Source organism: Oryctolagus cuniculus, chromosome 10 (assembly GCF_051225735.1).
Source record: "Oryctolagus cuniculus isolate XC-2025 breed Fujian yellow rabbit chromosome 10, ASM5122573v1, whole genome shotgun sequence".
NCBI lineage: Eukaryota > Metazoa > Chordata > Mammalia > Lagomorpha > Leporidae > Oryctolagus > Oryctolagus cuniculus.
In genome coordinates this window covers 115,369,172-115,384,531 of record NC_142876.1, presented here as the reverse complement: position 1 = coordinate 115,384,531, position 15,360 = coordinate 115,369,172, and the positions used below count along the sequence as shown (strand labels likewise).

At 60.2% G+C, this 15,360-nt stretch overlaps 1 protein-coding gene and 1 long non-coding RNA gene across 10 annotated transcripts in view; one reads left to right on the top strand and one right to left on the bottom strand.

Annotated features, from left to right (window-relative positions):
* The window catches only part of SLC6A6 (solute carrier family 6 member 6), a 70,033-nt gene extending 55,648 nt beyond the window's left edge, over positions 1-14,385 (bottom strand). The window contains exons 1-2 of one of the 9 annotated variants that reach the window (XR_016214426.1): positions 2,574-2,842; positions 1,710-1,753 (exon numbers count right to left, since the gene is read on the bottom strand). Coding sequence is in view for 1 of the 9 variants with exons in the window: in XM_089305618.1 (XP_089161744.1) it covers positions 1,710-1,753; positions 2,574-2,611 (82 nt within the window). In the remaining 8 variants the exon portion in view is untranslated. The other 8 variants (XM_051851766.3, XM_089305619.1, XM_089305620.1 and 5 more) reach the window with 8 other exon arrangements.
* Positions 4,368-12,080, top strand: LOC149124444 (uncharacterized). The gene is made up of 2 exons (XR_016214427.1): positions 4,368-4,930; positions 9,649-12,080. It is a non-coding gene; the product is annotated as an uncharacterized LOC149124444 (long non-coding RNA).
* Positions 14,386-15,360: the final 975 nt, after the last annotated feature.

Genomic DNA, 15,360 nt, shown 5'->3' with positions numbered 1-15,360 from the left:
GAGCTGCAGGGGCCGGAGCCCAGACGAGAGCGGAGCAGGCACTGCCTGACTGCCCAGCTCCACGGACCCCCACCCCAGGTCCCCATCAGGGGTTCTTTGACCCGGATCAGACACTTAAGGTTCCCCTGAATGACATCATTCACACACTCCAATCATCCCCTTTCCCAGATGGAACCCAGAAGCCCGGAGGCCCCAAGCTGGCACTGAGCAAGGAGGGACTCACACCAGGGAGTGGTCACATGCCACAGGGGACAACACCTAGTGTCTCCAAGCCACACTGCCTGTACCGCCGAGGGACCGAGGGATACTGCAAGAAGCAGCTAAAAGGGCTGCCTGGAGGAGGCATCAGACCGGAGGGCTAACTGGCCCCTCACCCAAGACACTCTCTGAAAGCAGAGCTCACATTCCGGCTCCCCAGAAGGCACCTTCTGGCTTCCCAGCTGCCTCTGGCTACTCATTAACCAGCAGGAAGTCCTCAGAGAGGGGGAGGGGCTGGACTTGGAGCCTGCTCCCAGCCTGGGGGCTGTGGCCCCAGGGTCAGGTCAGCAGGGTTGAAGTCCTTCCTTGGGAGCAGCTGGGCCCCTCCCCTGCCTCAGTTTCCCCATCTGTACAATGGGGGCTGACACCAGTGCTCACCTGCCAGCGTGACTAACGCAGCTGCATACGTGTCTGCAAAGTACCCGGTAGGCTTTGCAAAATGTGCAAATGCACCCTTCTCACCAGGCTGCGGGGGGTCCGATGAGCAGGTGCACTAACCCCCCTGCACCTCCAGAGTCTCACAGAGCATGAGGCTGCAAGGGCTTCCCAGGTGCCCCGCATGAAATGCCAGCCCCTGGGGCAGTGGGAGCTTAACCTTCCCCTCCTGGGAACTTCCTGCTCAGGAAGCCAGGGTTTGCAGAGTCGGGGCGCAGTGCACAGGTGGGCTGCGGTTTTGATTAGAAAGGCAGAACAGAGCAGAAGAGAAGGCGGAGGCCAAGGTCCAGGCTACTGGCCCAAGTGTGGTTCTGGGATTTGAGCTGCACAAGGGGCACTTGCTCATCCTGTTGTAAAATGCATTTCTTACTGAATGCTGCAGTTGCCCCCACCACACAGAGGGACTTCGGGAAGAAGACAGCCATGAAACCCCTTTAAAAACACCATTGTGATCCTGAGAGAAAAGGCTGGGCTGCAACACTGCAATCAGTGCACTGTCATTAGGGGCTTAGATTAGATAACAGAACCTTGTCAGCCCGGAATGCCCTGGCCTCACAGCTGTGCCTGGGTCTGAGACAAGGGCTCCATCTCTGGAACCACCTGAAGGATCAGGGTGAAGGGGCATCGCGCCTGCTGCTGACTCCCTGAGGAGTCAGCAATTCAAGGACATTGGAGCAACTCGATCTACAGAGCACACAGGTGGAGACGAGACAGGTGTGGCGACCAGGGAGGCCACCCACGCGGTGCGATCAGCCCTTGCATTGGCGGAGGGTCTCAGTGCTTCCCAGATAAACAGCCCAAAGAACAGCCAAGCTCACCCTTCCCAGGGGTCTGCCCCCAAGTGCTTGGCATCAACCCAGGCAAGCTCGAATCCCAGGCTGCCAGTTGGGATCCCAAAGCAGTGCTCAGTCCACCTGCACAGGGTCTCGTCCCCGTCACAGGCCAGGGACCAGGCAGGCAAACCCCAGCTGCAGGATGCGAGGCTGCACGTGGACCTCGGGGGTCCCAGCACTTACGTTTCCGAGGTTGCTCAGAAGGGGCTGCAGTCCCGGCTCTGGACCTACAGAAAGAGCAGAGGAGGAGAGGTCTGGTCAGGGTCCGAGTGCACACAGGGCTCTGGGTCTTCTACCTGCAGGTGACCAAATCAGGACGAGGAAGGACGGAGCAGGAATCCCGAGGCCGAAGCTTCCTTCTGCTGGCTGCACACGCGGACGGGGTGCCCCCAGCCCAGAGTGGGGAGTTGGCACTCTGTCAGGTGCCCAGGTCCACGAGTGCCTGTCCCCGGAGAGCCACAGCTCCCAGTGGTGGGGGAGGCCCGCCTGTGTGGAGAACGTGGTGCCGCCCAGAGTCAGAGGCTCAGAGAAGTTTGTGGAGAGGTGGTTGCGGGGGCGCAGATAAGGGTGCCTGCTTTGTTTTTAAAGCCCCTATCATTCTTTGGGAGGGGCAACGGGCCCCTGCCTCTTGGGACATCCTGGTTTCCTGGAACTGGCAGAGTACAGAAAGCCAGGAAATGGAGCCTTAAAAAGAGAGACCTCCAATTTTAAGGAAGAGTTAACCTGGGATTCGCAGAGGTGGGCAGGGGGCGAGGAGGGAGGTCCCCCCCTGCAGCAGCTTCCCCAGACCCACATGGGCAGGGCGGTTGCCAGTCAACAAATGCCGACTCCAGCAGCTATGGAGCCAGTGCAGCCTCCCGAATTAGACCCTCTCCTGGTGCCATGACAGCCCTTGTGGCGTCTTGGCACAGGGGAGGTCATAGGCCACAGGGCACAGAGAACAGAGCCGTGAACAAGATAGCTGAGGCTCTCAAAAGGCCCTGGGACCACACGGGTGCCCCGAGGCGTCACTTCCTGGGTGGAGGCCCGGCTCTGAGAAGGACCCACCTCTCCTGGACAACACCAAGGGGAGGTGAAGCTGGCATTTAGCACAGCTGAGACACAATTAGAAGCCCAGTGCCAGGGAGAAGAGGACAGTCTCACTCTCTGGGTGAATCTGTACCAGTCACACCAGGCCAGCCCAGCTCTGCAGGCTCAGAACAACACTCCGTCCCTGGGCGTCCAGCCGGAACCCGCTCCACCCGGAGACCCCCACATGCACGTTCTCAGTCCGAGGGCTCTGGGTGGGTGCCTAAGCCTGGCCTAGCCAATCTGAGGGGGCTCTAGTGATTGGGCTCAACGCTAGACACCTGGCCACGCCTAGCCATGGAAGACGAAGGGCCGGTGGCTCAAGGGACTGGAAAGAGAGAGGCTCTTACAGGTTGAGCTAGACGGGGAGGGGCTACACTTGGAGCAGGGGAGAGGAACACGGAGCCCCGAAACGTGAACAGTCGCGGTGCCGTCCCTCGGCTCCTGGACCCAACCACACCGGAAGTGCGACCTCAGCTTCTGGTTAAAGGAGTTGGCAAACGTTCTGACTCCATGAACTCCCTAGAACGGATTCCGCCACCTGCAACTGTAAGAATCCAGACTACACCCTACCTTGAACTTACTGAGCTCGAAGCACCTCCCTTACCTTCCCACACTCAGACCGAGGCGGGGGTGCGCATGACAGACAGCTGGGGCCCCACGCACAGCAACCCAGCACCTGCAGCAGAGGCCAGGTCTGACCCCACACCACCCCAACCCACTGCAGGCACACAGCGGGGGAGGTTGCAATCACTGCTCTTCAAAGTTAAGTGCAGTGGAATCACCTGGGGCGCCCGCCCAGGGCCCGAGTGGCCAGGCCTGAGGAGTTCCCAGTGGCGCCCCTCTATGGGTCCAGGGACCACATCTGGAGAACACAAACTCTGTGTCTGCGCTGCTCCGCCAGGTGGCCGAGGACTGGGGTAAACGCTCGTGTGGCTGTGAGGATGGGCAGGGTCCCAGGCGGGGCCGAACCTCTGCTGCCCCTCCCAGCCAGCCGGCCCCCCTGGAATCCAGCAAAAGAGTGGGGGCGCCTACAACACCCCACGGTGCCTCCGAGGGCTGCAGCAGGCCCGGGACTCCCCTGACTATCCCCCACCCCCCATCCGTCGAGCAAGCAGCAGGCCAGTGCCAAGTCCTGCTGCGGGCCGTGTCCTGACATGCGCTGGGGCTGCCGGGCACGCTGTCAGCAGGGCCTGGCTGGCTGCGCTCTCCCTGATTTACATCGGGCCCCTGTGGCTTCTGGACCGCGGACACAGGCGGTCAGTCTTAAGAGGCTTCCCCACTGCAATCCTTTCCAAGGTGGCGCTGGCCCAGAGGCCGGGCTGGCCCAGCTCCCCGCCCCGCAAGCTTGAGCTCGGACGGGCTACCTGCCCTCGCAGCCTCGGGGTTTCGTATGCAGAATGGGAAGAATGGTGTCTTTGGGGCGAGCGAAGGAAATGATGCTTACGACACACGGCTGTGAGGCCGGCACTGCAGGTTCCCGGAAGCAGGCTGAGCTTAGCTCGGTGCGCGAATTGTGGCACTGAGGCACCTGATGGGCATTTTCCAAGAACCTTTGCGAAGCCCTCCGCGTCCACAGCTTCCAAACCCTGCACTGACGCACATTTCCCCTGTAATTCCAGTCTCCTGTGAATTTTCTGAACGACCCTTGTCACAGGTGTCCCAGAGCTGCCCATTTACCTCCCCCACTCCCGCAGCCCAGCACGGCGGGAGGCAGTTAGGAAATCAGACCCTCGGGCCCCAGCTTACACCTGCTGCTCATCAGGACGGAGCATTCGGCTATAGGATTCCGATTCTGAGAAGGCTTCAAAAATTCACGGAAAATGGAGAGGAGGAGAGACAGAAAGAGGTCTTCTGTTTGCTGGTTCACTCTGCAAATGACCACAACAACCCAGTCTGGCCCAGGCCAAAGCCAGTAGCCTGGAACTCCATCCAGATCTCCTATGTGGGTAGCAGGTGCCCAGGCGCCTGGACCGTCTTCTGCTGCTTTCCCGGTGCACTAGCAGGGAGCTGAATGGCATAGAGTAGCCAGGACTTGAACTGGTACCTGATATGGGATGCTAGCATCACAAGGGGCAGCTTAACCCACTGCGCCCCAGCACCAGCCCCAACTCTATTTTTCCACAAACTTTTTGAAGTCCCCTCCTATCTGTTGTTAAGGGCTCATTGTGAGACACCCCAAGGATATGACCTAAAAAACCCCAACTCCTCAGGCACGCCTGCTCCATGCCAGGGGCAAAGGCAAGCCCAGGTCAAGGTCATGGAGAGGTTGAAGCAGGAAGAAGACTGTTCCTCTGGGAACACCGGTGGGTGGGTCCCGCCTCCTCACAGCTAAGGTAACAAAATGCAAGGGGAACAGTGTTCCCAGGGCAGCCGTGGGCTTTGGGCTGCTCTGTTCCCGGGTGAAGGCGGCTCCCCATCCGAGGCAGCAGACAGCCTTGGCTGGTGTGTGCAGAAGGTGGCAGGGGTGCAGCAGCCACATGGAGCTGCTGGCGGGCTAGAAAATGCCTCATTGCAGCCTGAACTGCCCCCTGCATCAAAAATAAGTGCGCAGACTCAGTACACCTGACGCGAGACCTGGCTCTCACCCCTGAGAAGTGGGAGACTGTGAATCACTCTCCCCTGTGCTGCCTGAGTCAGCGGCACGAGTGAACGGGACCAGGAACTGTTGTACCTGCCCAGAATCAACCAGCAGAACGCCGCTGTGACGGGTAGCAGCTTGCACGCTGCCAGGGCCGGGCCAAGTGGCCAGGAGAGCTGGGGGACGCTGGCGAGCACGAGCAGGCATAGCAAGGGGTGTGGGGTGGACCCGGGCTGTGCCACTTTCCCACGGAGATCAGGGAAACTCAGAGGCTGCGCCGGAAACACCGGCTGGAATTTAGACAATACACCTGTGCGTCGGGGCCATCCCAGGAGACCCCCGGCAGGGCTTGGGATGAGGAAGCATTAAAAGAACCAGGTGAAAAAGCACACAGCGGCTTCAGCAGCTGCAGAACCGGCCCAGGGGTTTGGAGGCTGCTGGTTTTCACTCTACTAAGGTCACCTCTGATCCCTATCCCACCAATGGTGGAAGCAACGCTTTCCACAAAAGCCCTCGCTACAGCTCTGCCCCGGGCACCTCTGAATCGAGTCCCCAAGCCAGGATGCCTCCCTGCAGGGTGAGGATGAGGACTTTCTGGAAGACCAGCAAGGAGACCCCCGAGGGACAGCACCCCACGAGACACCCTGCACCCCCATACCCTAGAGAAGGGGCTTTGGTATTTGTTTGGCATTTTATTTTGTAGGTATTTCCCTGGCACACGAAGCCTACTGGGTCATCCCCTCACAGGTTGGGAAGCTGAGGACCGGCGAGGTCACACAGGAAGCCAGAGGCTGGGGGCAGCCAAGCCATGGTGTTGCCCTGCCTGACGCTGGGCCTTGGATCTTACAGGGGCCTCTTACCATTCATAAATCACACATGTGCGGTTTTTCACATCCCCCCCCGCCCCAGCCCCAGCCATACACCTCCAGCAGACCAACAGCTCTACAGGAGTGTGATTTGGTCTTCTTCACCAGCCAGTCCCTAGGGCCTGCGACAAACAGGCACCTGCTGGGTGAACGAGTGAACGGAGGGCTGCACAGTGAGAGACGGGAGGCGGGGAGGATGGACAGTGATGGGTGATGGATTGATGCTGACAGACACATGGATGGACGGTGGCAGGTGAGCACAGTTTCCAAGCCAGGACCCACTCAAGCTGTGCATTCCCCTGTCAGTAGGCAAAGCAGAAGGCCTTGATTTGTGTGCCCAGCACCCTCTGCGAGCTGGGCCCCTGCCCTGGAGCCTGCATGTCCGTCTCTGGACGTCTTCCCGGTCAGGACATGAGGCAGGATCACAGACATCTGAACTGGGGCCAGAGCCGGACAGACGGAAGCCACCCTGACTTGTGGAACATTTATTGAGGGCTTGCTCACTGCCAGGCAGCGTTAGGGGCTCCGGGGGAGGGGGACTCGTGGCACAGGGCACAGCACACTGGCCCCCGGGGCTCACAGCACAGGGCACAGCACACTGGCCCAGGCGAGTACAGTAAGGAGCAGTGCTAGGAAGGGCCTTGTGGGCAGAGGGACCAGCATGGGCAGGACCCAGCCAGCCGGCACTGGGCCTCAGACAGGGGGCCGACCAGACCCCTGGGAGAGACAGGGAAGCTGCAGCAGGCCACAGGCAGGGCTGGCCCAGGGCCAGGCCAAGGGTTTGGACTTGACCTCACGGAGGGCTTGTGAGCTGGACAGCAGCAGTGGGCGCTGGCCCTGGAGGCACAGAAGCTGTCCAGGAGGCTGCTGTCCTTTGCTCTGGTGACTTGCAGAGGAGGCAGCAGGTGCCATCTGGTGACAGAACAAGGGCCCCGAGGCCACAAGTGAGTCACCCTCCGCAGGTGCCTCACAGGGGCAGGGCCAGCGAGTGGTGTCCTTGGGACCTCCCCTCCCGGTACCCTCTGCTCCCCAGACATGGCCCTGCCAACCCCACCCCAGCAGCTGGCAGCCCCGGGCTGAGGACTTTCCACTGGCGAGGGGACAGCGGAACCTGGCCGTGACTCATTCAGTTCTTCACCAAGCTCAAGGAAAAGCCGAGGGAAGGGGGGCACTCTCGGGCCATCCCAGCACTGGAGGGACCGAACAGAGATGGAGGCCCAGGTCCCACACGGGCTCAGAGAGGGCTGGGCGAGACCCAAGGTGAACAGGGCGGGAGAAGACAGCCCTGCTTCCTTCCAGCCCAGGGCTGCTCAGACTCCGACTGGGGAGGGGGCGGTCCCCTGCCAGGCCCACTCTTCTCCGGAGACTTTTAGCCATCTCATCATAGTCCACGGCATGGCCACAGCTGCCCACCCAGATCCAGGCTCCCTCCTTCTCTCACAACCCCCCAGGAATCCCATCCTAGATCCTGGGGGTGCTCCCTGCACAGCCGAGCCCCAAAGAGCCTTTCTGACTGCCACCTTGCACGTCACACCGCCACTCCCAGGGTTGGGGGAGAGGCACTACCACGAGGGTTTGAGGCAGGGGCATCAGCAGTGCCTTGAACCCCCCCCCCCACGCATAGCAGGGCGGGATATTTACCCCTGAATGGGGGTGTAGCCGGGGGCAGGGCTCCACGTTTGCCAATGACCGCTCCCTTGGATACGAATGCCTTGCTCAAATCAGTCTCAGCCTGTCAGTGGGAAGGCAACAAGGTTAACAGGACGGCTTCACACGCCCCAGCCAGCGGGCAGCTGTCCTAGGGACCTACCCGGGGCAGGACCCCCTGGCTGCTCTTGGCATAAGCCATCTGGGCCTGTGCACCACCCTCTTCCTGGGAGACCATGAGCTACCTGGCTCCCAGTTGGGTGTGGTGTGGCCAGCACAGGGAGCTGGGCTTAGCCGTCAGGTGGATCCTGGTCCCCACTTTCTTTCTGCCTCCTGCCAGCCGCATGGGCTGAGGCAAGTCCCTGTCTTGGAGTTCCTCTCTGAGAGGGAGATCGCAGTCCCTCATGTCAGGTGCTCAGCTGCAATGCAGGAAGGGATACCGGGCACCAGGGACATGTCATTCTCTGAGACGCTGGCACTGGGGGTGATGAGACAGAACAGATGACACTGGGTCCCGGAAGCAAGCTGGCAGCTATATGTGTGGATATGTTAAAGATTTATTTCATTTACTTGAAACACAGAGTTACAGAGAGGTGGGGGGGGGGGGGTCTTCCATCCGCTGGTTCACTGCCCAAATGGCCACGGCGACCAGAGCGGAGCTGATCTAAAGCCAAGAGCCAGGAGCTTTTTCCAGGTCTGCCAGTTGGGTGTGAGAGCCCAAGAACTCGAGTCATTCTTTGCTGTTTTCCCAGGTGCACTAGCAGGGAGCAGGATGTTCGGAAGTGGGGCAGCCTGGACTTGAACCAGTGCCCATTTGGGATGCCAGCGCTGCAGGCCGTGACTTTAACCCCCTGTGCCACAATGCTGGTCCCCAGCTCTTTGTGTTTTGACATGGGAAGGGTCCACAATGGTCCCCAGTTCACCAGACCCATGCAGCAGAATGGACAAGAGTGTGATGTCATTTCTCCACCACGGCTAGCTTGCAAAACAGATGCTAAATTAACCCTGCATCAGAGAGATGAGAACAGATGCAGAGAGCAGCAAAAGGGAATCCGTGTCCAAATGAGCCCCTGAGAGAGGCAGGTAAAGCTGCACACAGAGGGAAACGCATAGCCTTCCAGGACTTTCTTATTACAGGAAGAAAGCAAGGGACCAGCACTGTGGCGCAGTAGGCTAAGCCTCCACCTGAGTGCCAGCACCTCATATAAGTGTCATTTCATGTCCCACACCGTGGGAGACTCAGAAGAAGCTCCTGGCTCCAGGCTTTGGATCAGCCCAGCTCCAGCCATTGTGGCTATTTGGTGAGTGAACCAGCGGATGGAAGACCTCTCTCTCTGTCTTTCCCTCTCTCTGTAAGTCTGCCTCTCAAATAAATAAATAAAAATCCAGAAAAGAAAAGGAAGCCAGATGACAGGCCGATTGCCAGCCCTGTTGATGGGTCTAAGGCTGTGCCTTGCTTCATGCTCTCTCTGAAGGGTCACTGTCCAGAGGATTGTTTTCTGTTGCTTGAGGTACATCACAGCTGTCATTCAGAGTGAATTCTGGGACAGGTTCCCATCAAGTCAGCGTCTCTACCTTGTGACCCTGCAGTTCTAGTCCCACAGAAATGAAAACACATGTACACCAACAACTGCACACGAACGCTCGCACATGTTTTGTTCAGAGTGGCCTGCACTGAAAGCCACCAAAATGTCCACTGATGGGGGAACAGACAAGCAGAGAGTGGACCAGTGGCCCCACTGCCCATGCAGATCAACTAAGATGGGCCCCAGACAGCGCTGAGCCCTCTCGCGTGCCACTGTCTCTCTACACACACGCCCGTGGTAAAGTCTAATTTATAAGTTAGGCACAGTAAGAGATTAACAGCAATAGCTAATAGTAAAACAACAATATACTGTCATAAAGTCATTTAAAACGTATGAGTTGCTTATTTCTGGAATTTTCCACATCATACTTTCAGGTCATGGTCGACCACAGGTAACCCAAGCTGCAGAAAGCAAACCCGAGGGCAAGGAGCGATGGTGGTGCCTCCGCACAGTGGGAATACGGCTCAGCAAGAAGGGAATTCTCTATTGATGGACGCGCAGTGTGGACACTCCTGGGGACGCCAGGCAGAGGGAAGCCCGGCTCCAAAAAAACAGAGCAGCTAGTCTACGATACTCCGGCGGGAAGTGGCTCCAGACTTGTGGCGGAAGATCGGAAAGTGGCTGTCTTGGGGGCAGAGGACATGGGACAACTTCCTGGGGTGCAGGAGGCACAGGAGGACGCAGACCGCTCCAGGTGCAGTCCTTGCAGGGTGCTGGGTGCTGCATGGACCTTACAGCTGGATTTGAAACTGGCCTAGAAAAATGCAGCTTCCCAGGCCGCCGCCTGGGGATTCCCAATCGGCCTGTCTGGGGAATCTGAATTTGTTTTTTGTTTTTAAAGGAATAAACAAAGAAAGAAAAGTATCCCGGGTATTTCTGTGGCCAGTCAAGGCAGCCTTCTCCTGCGATGGGTGTTGTGTACGTTGGGTTTTTCAGGAGAGAATTGGTTGGCTGAGCCACAGTCCCTCACTCTCTCTGCCGCCCTCCACCCCGTAGCCCCCACCCTCAGCATCAGCCTCAGCTCGGAGCAGGCAGGGCGGGACGTGAGCTCCACAGCCACGTCCCTAACTTGCCCTGAAGACGCTGGGGCTGCACGCTCCAGGGAGGCCGAAGCCAGCGAGTTAATGGCTTATGTACCTGCTCCACAGCACGCCCAGGCTTCGCCCAGTGTTTACAGTGAGAGCTCCGGGCAAGACTCGCTGACGTGGAAACGCTTCCGGCTTTGCCCACCTTGGGCTCCTGACCTGGCCCGGTACCAGCTCACCCTCAGGGTCTCCCAAGCTCCACCCCTCCTGGCTTCAGTCCCCATCCGTCCCTCTGTCCTCAGACACAGCTGGGTCCTATTTCTATCCTTGCTGCCCTGTATGCATGCACATGGCACTCAAGGCTCCTACCCTCTGGCTCCTGCAAAATCCAGCCCCAATTCCTCTCCTCTCCCCAGCGGGGACCCTTGGGGGCCTGTTTCATACCACAATGCCTTTGCACCTGCATGCTCCTTGCCTGGAGTGTCAACATGACCCACAGAAGTCCGCAAGTCCTCCATCACCTCCTGCCACACCCATCATCAGGACAGTCGGTCACTCCTGGGGTGACATCCCAGCGGCTGGGCAATGGGCAGTCTGCCCTTTCATCTCACAGCTGAGGAAACTGAGGCCTCCACAAAGGTGGCCCAAGGGGGCTACAGCCAGCCTCAGACCCCCAGCACCCCATGGAGAGCAGTGTGCGCCGAGCTGTCGTGTGGCTCCATTCCCCTCTGCACGACCAGGTCCTCAAAAGCTGACACTGCCCCAAAGCCAGAGCTGCCACTGCCGGCAACTTATCAACCAAGCTGCGCCAACTTATCAACCAAGCACACGAGACACGTTTAGGAAGGGCTGACACTCTCAATTCCACACCACACGTTCACACACACCGTGGCCAAGGTAAGCGGACAAGCTGGAGAGAGGAAGACACAGCCCCTCCCAAATCTGACTTGTGCACATGACCTGCAGAACTGGGGGGCCAGCCTGCGCCTGCCAAGGTGGCCCCAGAGTTCTAGGCCGGCCCCCACCCCCCTCGGGCTGCAGCCGAGCTATATGCCAGGGAGCCCTTGCCATGTGCTCCTCGGCTCTTCCCTGTCCAACAGGATGTGTCTGGTGACTCCCAGGTGTCTCACCATTCAGGACCTTGGGAAAGACGTTCAGAGAAGCATGGGCAGATTGACGGATTGACAGGCACCAGGTCAGGGTCAGAAAAGCTGGTCCCAGAGCCCAGGCTGCCTCCTGGGGGCTCTCTGCTGCAGGGGGAGCACAGGGCTCCCGGGGGAGGCCTAGGGGCAGAGTCAGGGCGCCAACAGGTCCCCTGCACTCAGGGAGCACCTTTGTCCTTGGCTTTCCCTGTGCCCTGGTTCAATTCCAACCCCCCAGGAAGTCAGTGCCCAGAGCACTACAGGGACAAGAACTCACAGCCGGCCGGCGCCGTGGCTCACTAGGCTAATCCTCCGCCTAGCGGCGCTGGCACACCGGGTTCTAGTCCCGGTTGGGGCGCCGGATCCTGTCCCGGTTGCCCCTGTTCCAGGCCAGCCCTCTGCTGTGGCCAGGGAGTGCAGTGGAGGATGGCCCAGGTGCTTGGGCCCTGCACCCCATGGGAGACCAGGAAAAGCACCTGGCTCCTGGCTCCTGCCATCGGATCAGTGCAGCGCGACGGCCACGGCGGCCATTGGAGGGTGAACCAACGGCAAAGGAAGACCTTTCTCTCTGTCTCTCTCTCTCTCACTGTCCACTCTGCCTGTCAAAAAAAAAAAAAAACAAAAAAAAAAAAACAAAAACCTCACAGCCGGCCGACGCAAGACCATTTGAAACGCAGTCGCGCCCCAGTCCAGCAAGGCAAAGTCCTCTAGGCAGCTGGTGGCTTGCCCATCTATAAAATGGGTACTAGCCAGCAGGGCGGGCGGTAGCCCCAGGGCATGAGCAGGAGAGACTGACCACCCATGCGGCCGGAGAGCGCCTGCCACCCAGCACCGCGCCCCGGGCCCTCGTGACCCTCTAATCGGCTGCTGTGCAGCGAGGCCGGCTTTACAGCTTACCCCAAGCTCGCTCAGCCTCATCTCCCGCAATCCCCTCAAGGACGCTGGCACTGGCGTCCTAGCTGCCTGAACAGCCAAGCCCAGGCTCAAAGAAGCCAAGAGCATCACCCAAGGTCATCTGCCATTAAGACAGAGCCCAGCGTTCACAGGACTCCACTCCTGGGTCCCTGCTTCACTCAACTTGCTCTGCCCATTTGATGGATGAGAAGACTGAGACAAATAAAAAAGTTTGCCCATGGTCGACTAGGGGCCGAGCCTGGCCTAAGACCTCCATCCCATCTGCCAGTCCTGCCCTCCTGTGGATTCTCAGCCCACTCGACCGGGCGCCCTTCCAGCACCCCGACACCGTCTGATGAGATCCCTTCCCCACCCCACCCCCATCTGCTCGTGCCCACCCCGCACTCCTCGGATGACTCCCTGGTCGGGAGGGAGGCATGCGGTTGCTAAGCGCTCACCCGCTCTCCCTCATAAAAATAAACTCCTCTGGCTGCGAGGCTCTGGACGAGATCCCCTCCCTTCTAGCCAGCAAAAAATTATAACGAAATTGTAAAAAAGATCTCATGACATTTATTTGAATGTCGGCTGTGGCCAAGCGGGGGCCGATTTCCTTCAGTCCAAGGGACCCACGCGCCACCGACCCTCAGCCCCAGCAGGACCTGGTCAGGCGTCTGGTCACTGCCTCCCCCCCGCCCCGCCCTGAGCTGATTTATTTCCCCAGGTGGGAACCGGGGGGCCCAGGCTGCTTCCCAAGCCTGGTCCTGGGGGAGGCCTGGATCTGCCAGAGGCCTGGATCTGGCACAGGCCGGGCAGTGACCAAAATAGCCAGACCAGGGGCCCTGCCCAGCACACACCTCCCTCCCAGCCCCGGGAGGACCGCCCACAGGTGCCCTCCAGTCCAGGCTGAAGTCAGGGGTGCAGAAGGTCCAGGCTCTCTCCGTGTGGCTTCCCTGGTGGGAAGGGAGTGGCCCAAAAGAGGAACCCAAAGAGGGAAGGGGGGAGTCTGGAGGACGGTGCGTCCTGCTGGCCCAGCCTGCTGCCCCTGGCTGTCCCTCTGCACCTCGGTCTCGGCACAGGGAACTGCCGGACACTGGTACTGTCCCCTGCACGCCGCACACCCTGTCACCTTCCTGCCTACCCTGGAGAACCAGCTCTGGCCACCCAGCCCTCTAGGCACCAGGGACCCCCGCTTTAGGGGACGGCCGGGGATACAGAACCCCACAACAAGGGCTCTGGAGACAGACACAGAGGGACACACACGTGCGCGCAGCCTGGGGCTCGCAGAGGTGCTCACACAGGCGCACACGGGAGACGCCGCGCCGCAGGTATCACAGGCACACATACGGAGCCCAAGACCCAGAGCAAAGGAGATTCACACTGGGGCACACGTGAACACGCTGCTGGGGACAGCAGAGGCAGCCACCCGCAAGCGCGCACACAAACACACACACACACACACACAGACATGTGCGGGGAGCCGGCGCGCGCGCGCACGGGCACACACAGCGCACACGTACACACACACACACCTGCCGCCCGCATCAGAAGCGCCGGCCCCTTCGCGGGCAAACAATAACCGCCCCGCTGGCGGGACTCCGCAGGCGACCTCCGTCCCTCCCTCGGGGGAGAAAGCGGCTCAGGCACGGAGGACGCTAGGCTGGGAGGGCACCCGGACGTGCCGGGATGCGGGAGGCCGCCGGAGCGCGGGGCTGGGGAGCAGGCTGCGGGCGGAGGGCAGCCCCGGCTCCGCGCTCCCGGCTCTCAGTCCCTCGGGTACCTGTGCTGGCCGCGGCGCTGCGCCCGGCGGCGCTCGGTTCCACCGGCAGGGAGCTGCCCGCCGCCTCGATCTCCGGTCCGCGGGCTTTGCGCTCCGCACTCGCTGGCCGCGCGGTCCTCCGGGCTCGGCGTTGGTGGCGGAGCGCGGCTGCGGCCAGGGCGCGGGCTGGGCGCTGGCGGTGGCGCGGAGGAAGCGGTAATTTATAAGCGGCTTCTTCCTGACCTCGCGTGTCTGTTGTCTGAACAGGCAGCTCTCAGCATCACCCATCCTGCTGGGTGGAAAAATACCAGCTCGGCCGGGCCAGGGGCGGGGCTGGGGCGGAGCCTGGGCAATGAGCCCCGCCCACGCGCGGACACACACACGCGCGCACACACACACACACACATACACACGCGCGCGCGCACGCACGCGCGCACGGGCTCGGACACACAAAGAGCCGGGCTCGCCTCGCCGAGAGCGCGCGCACACACCCTCCGGCGGCGGAGCCCCTGCCTGCAGAGGAAGCACCGGAGATTCCTTAACCCCGGCTGGTCCCCTGAGCGCCGTCCACCTGGGTCCTGGGATGAGGCCTGGGGCTCCTTGGGCAGCCAGGTCCCAAGCAGCCGGCTGGAAGGATCCTACACTTCTCCAGGGCCTATGCTCTTTGAGGGAAAAAAAAAAAAATTGGGCTCAGAACTGGGCCCTCACTATCTTGGGGATGCCCTGAGGCTGTGTGGGGAAGCAGGACAGAGAGTTCCAGAATTCTGGTCTTGCCATGGCTTTGTGACTTTGGGCAAATTACATAGACTTTCTGTGCCTTGGTTTCCTCATCCGTAAAATGGAAATAACAATAGTGGAGCCAACGCCCTCTGGCTGCTCCGAGGAGCCAAGGTTAGCAGGAGAGAGCTGGGAACAGCCCCGGCACCTAGGATGTGCCAAGCCGGTGTCAGCGAGGGTGACTATTTATAGTGGGGAGTGTGCCATTATTCTGTCCTTAGATGAATGCGGGTCCACATCCACGCTCTGGCTGAGCAGCAGGGGGCAGAGCTGTGTGGCTTCCAGCAGGGCTGTCCCCTCTCTGACCCTCGCCTTCTCCCCTCTCTCTCTGCACCTGGGAGGTTGTGAGGACAGTACGTGGATCCTTCCACCTCGTAACTGGAGAAAAAAGAAGAAACGGCAAACAGGTGCGGCGGAGAGCCATGTCCACGTCAGCCCTGGCCAAGACTGGCCCCACTGCTGGCCGGGGCTCCGTCTCTCTCTTCGCGAGCA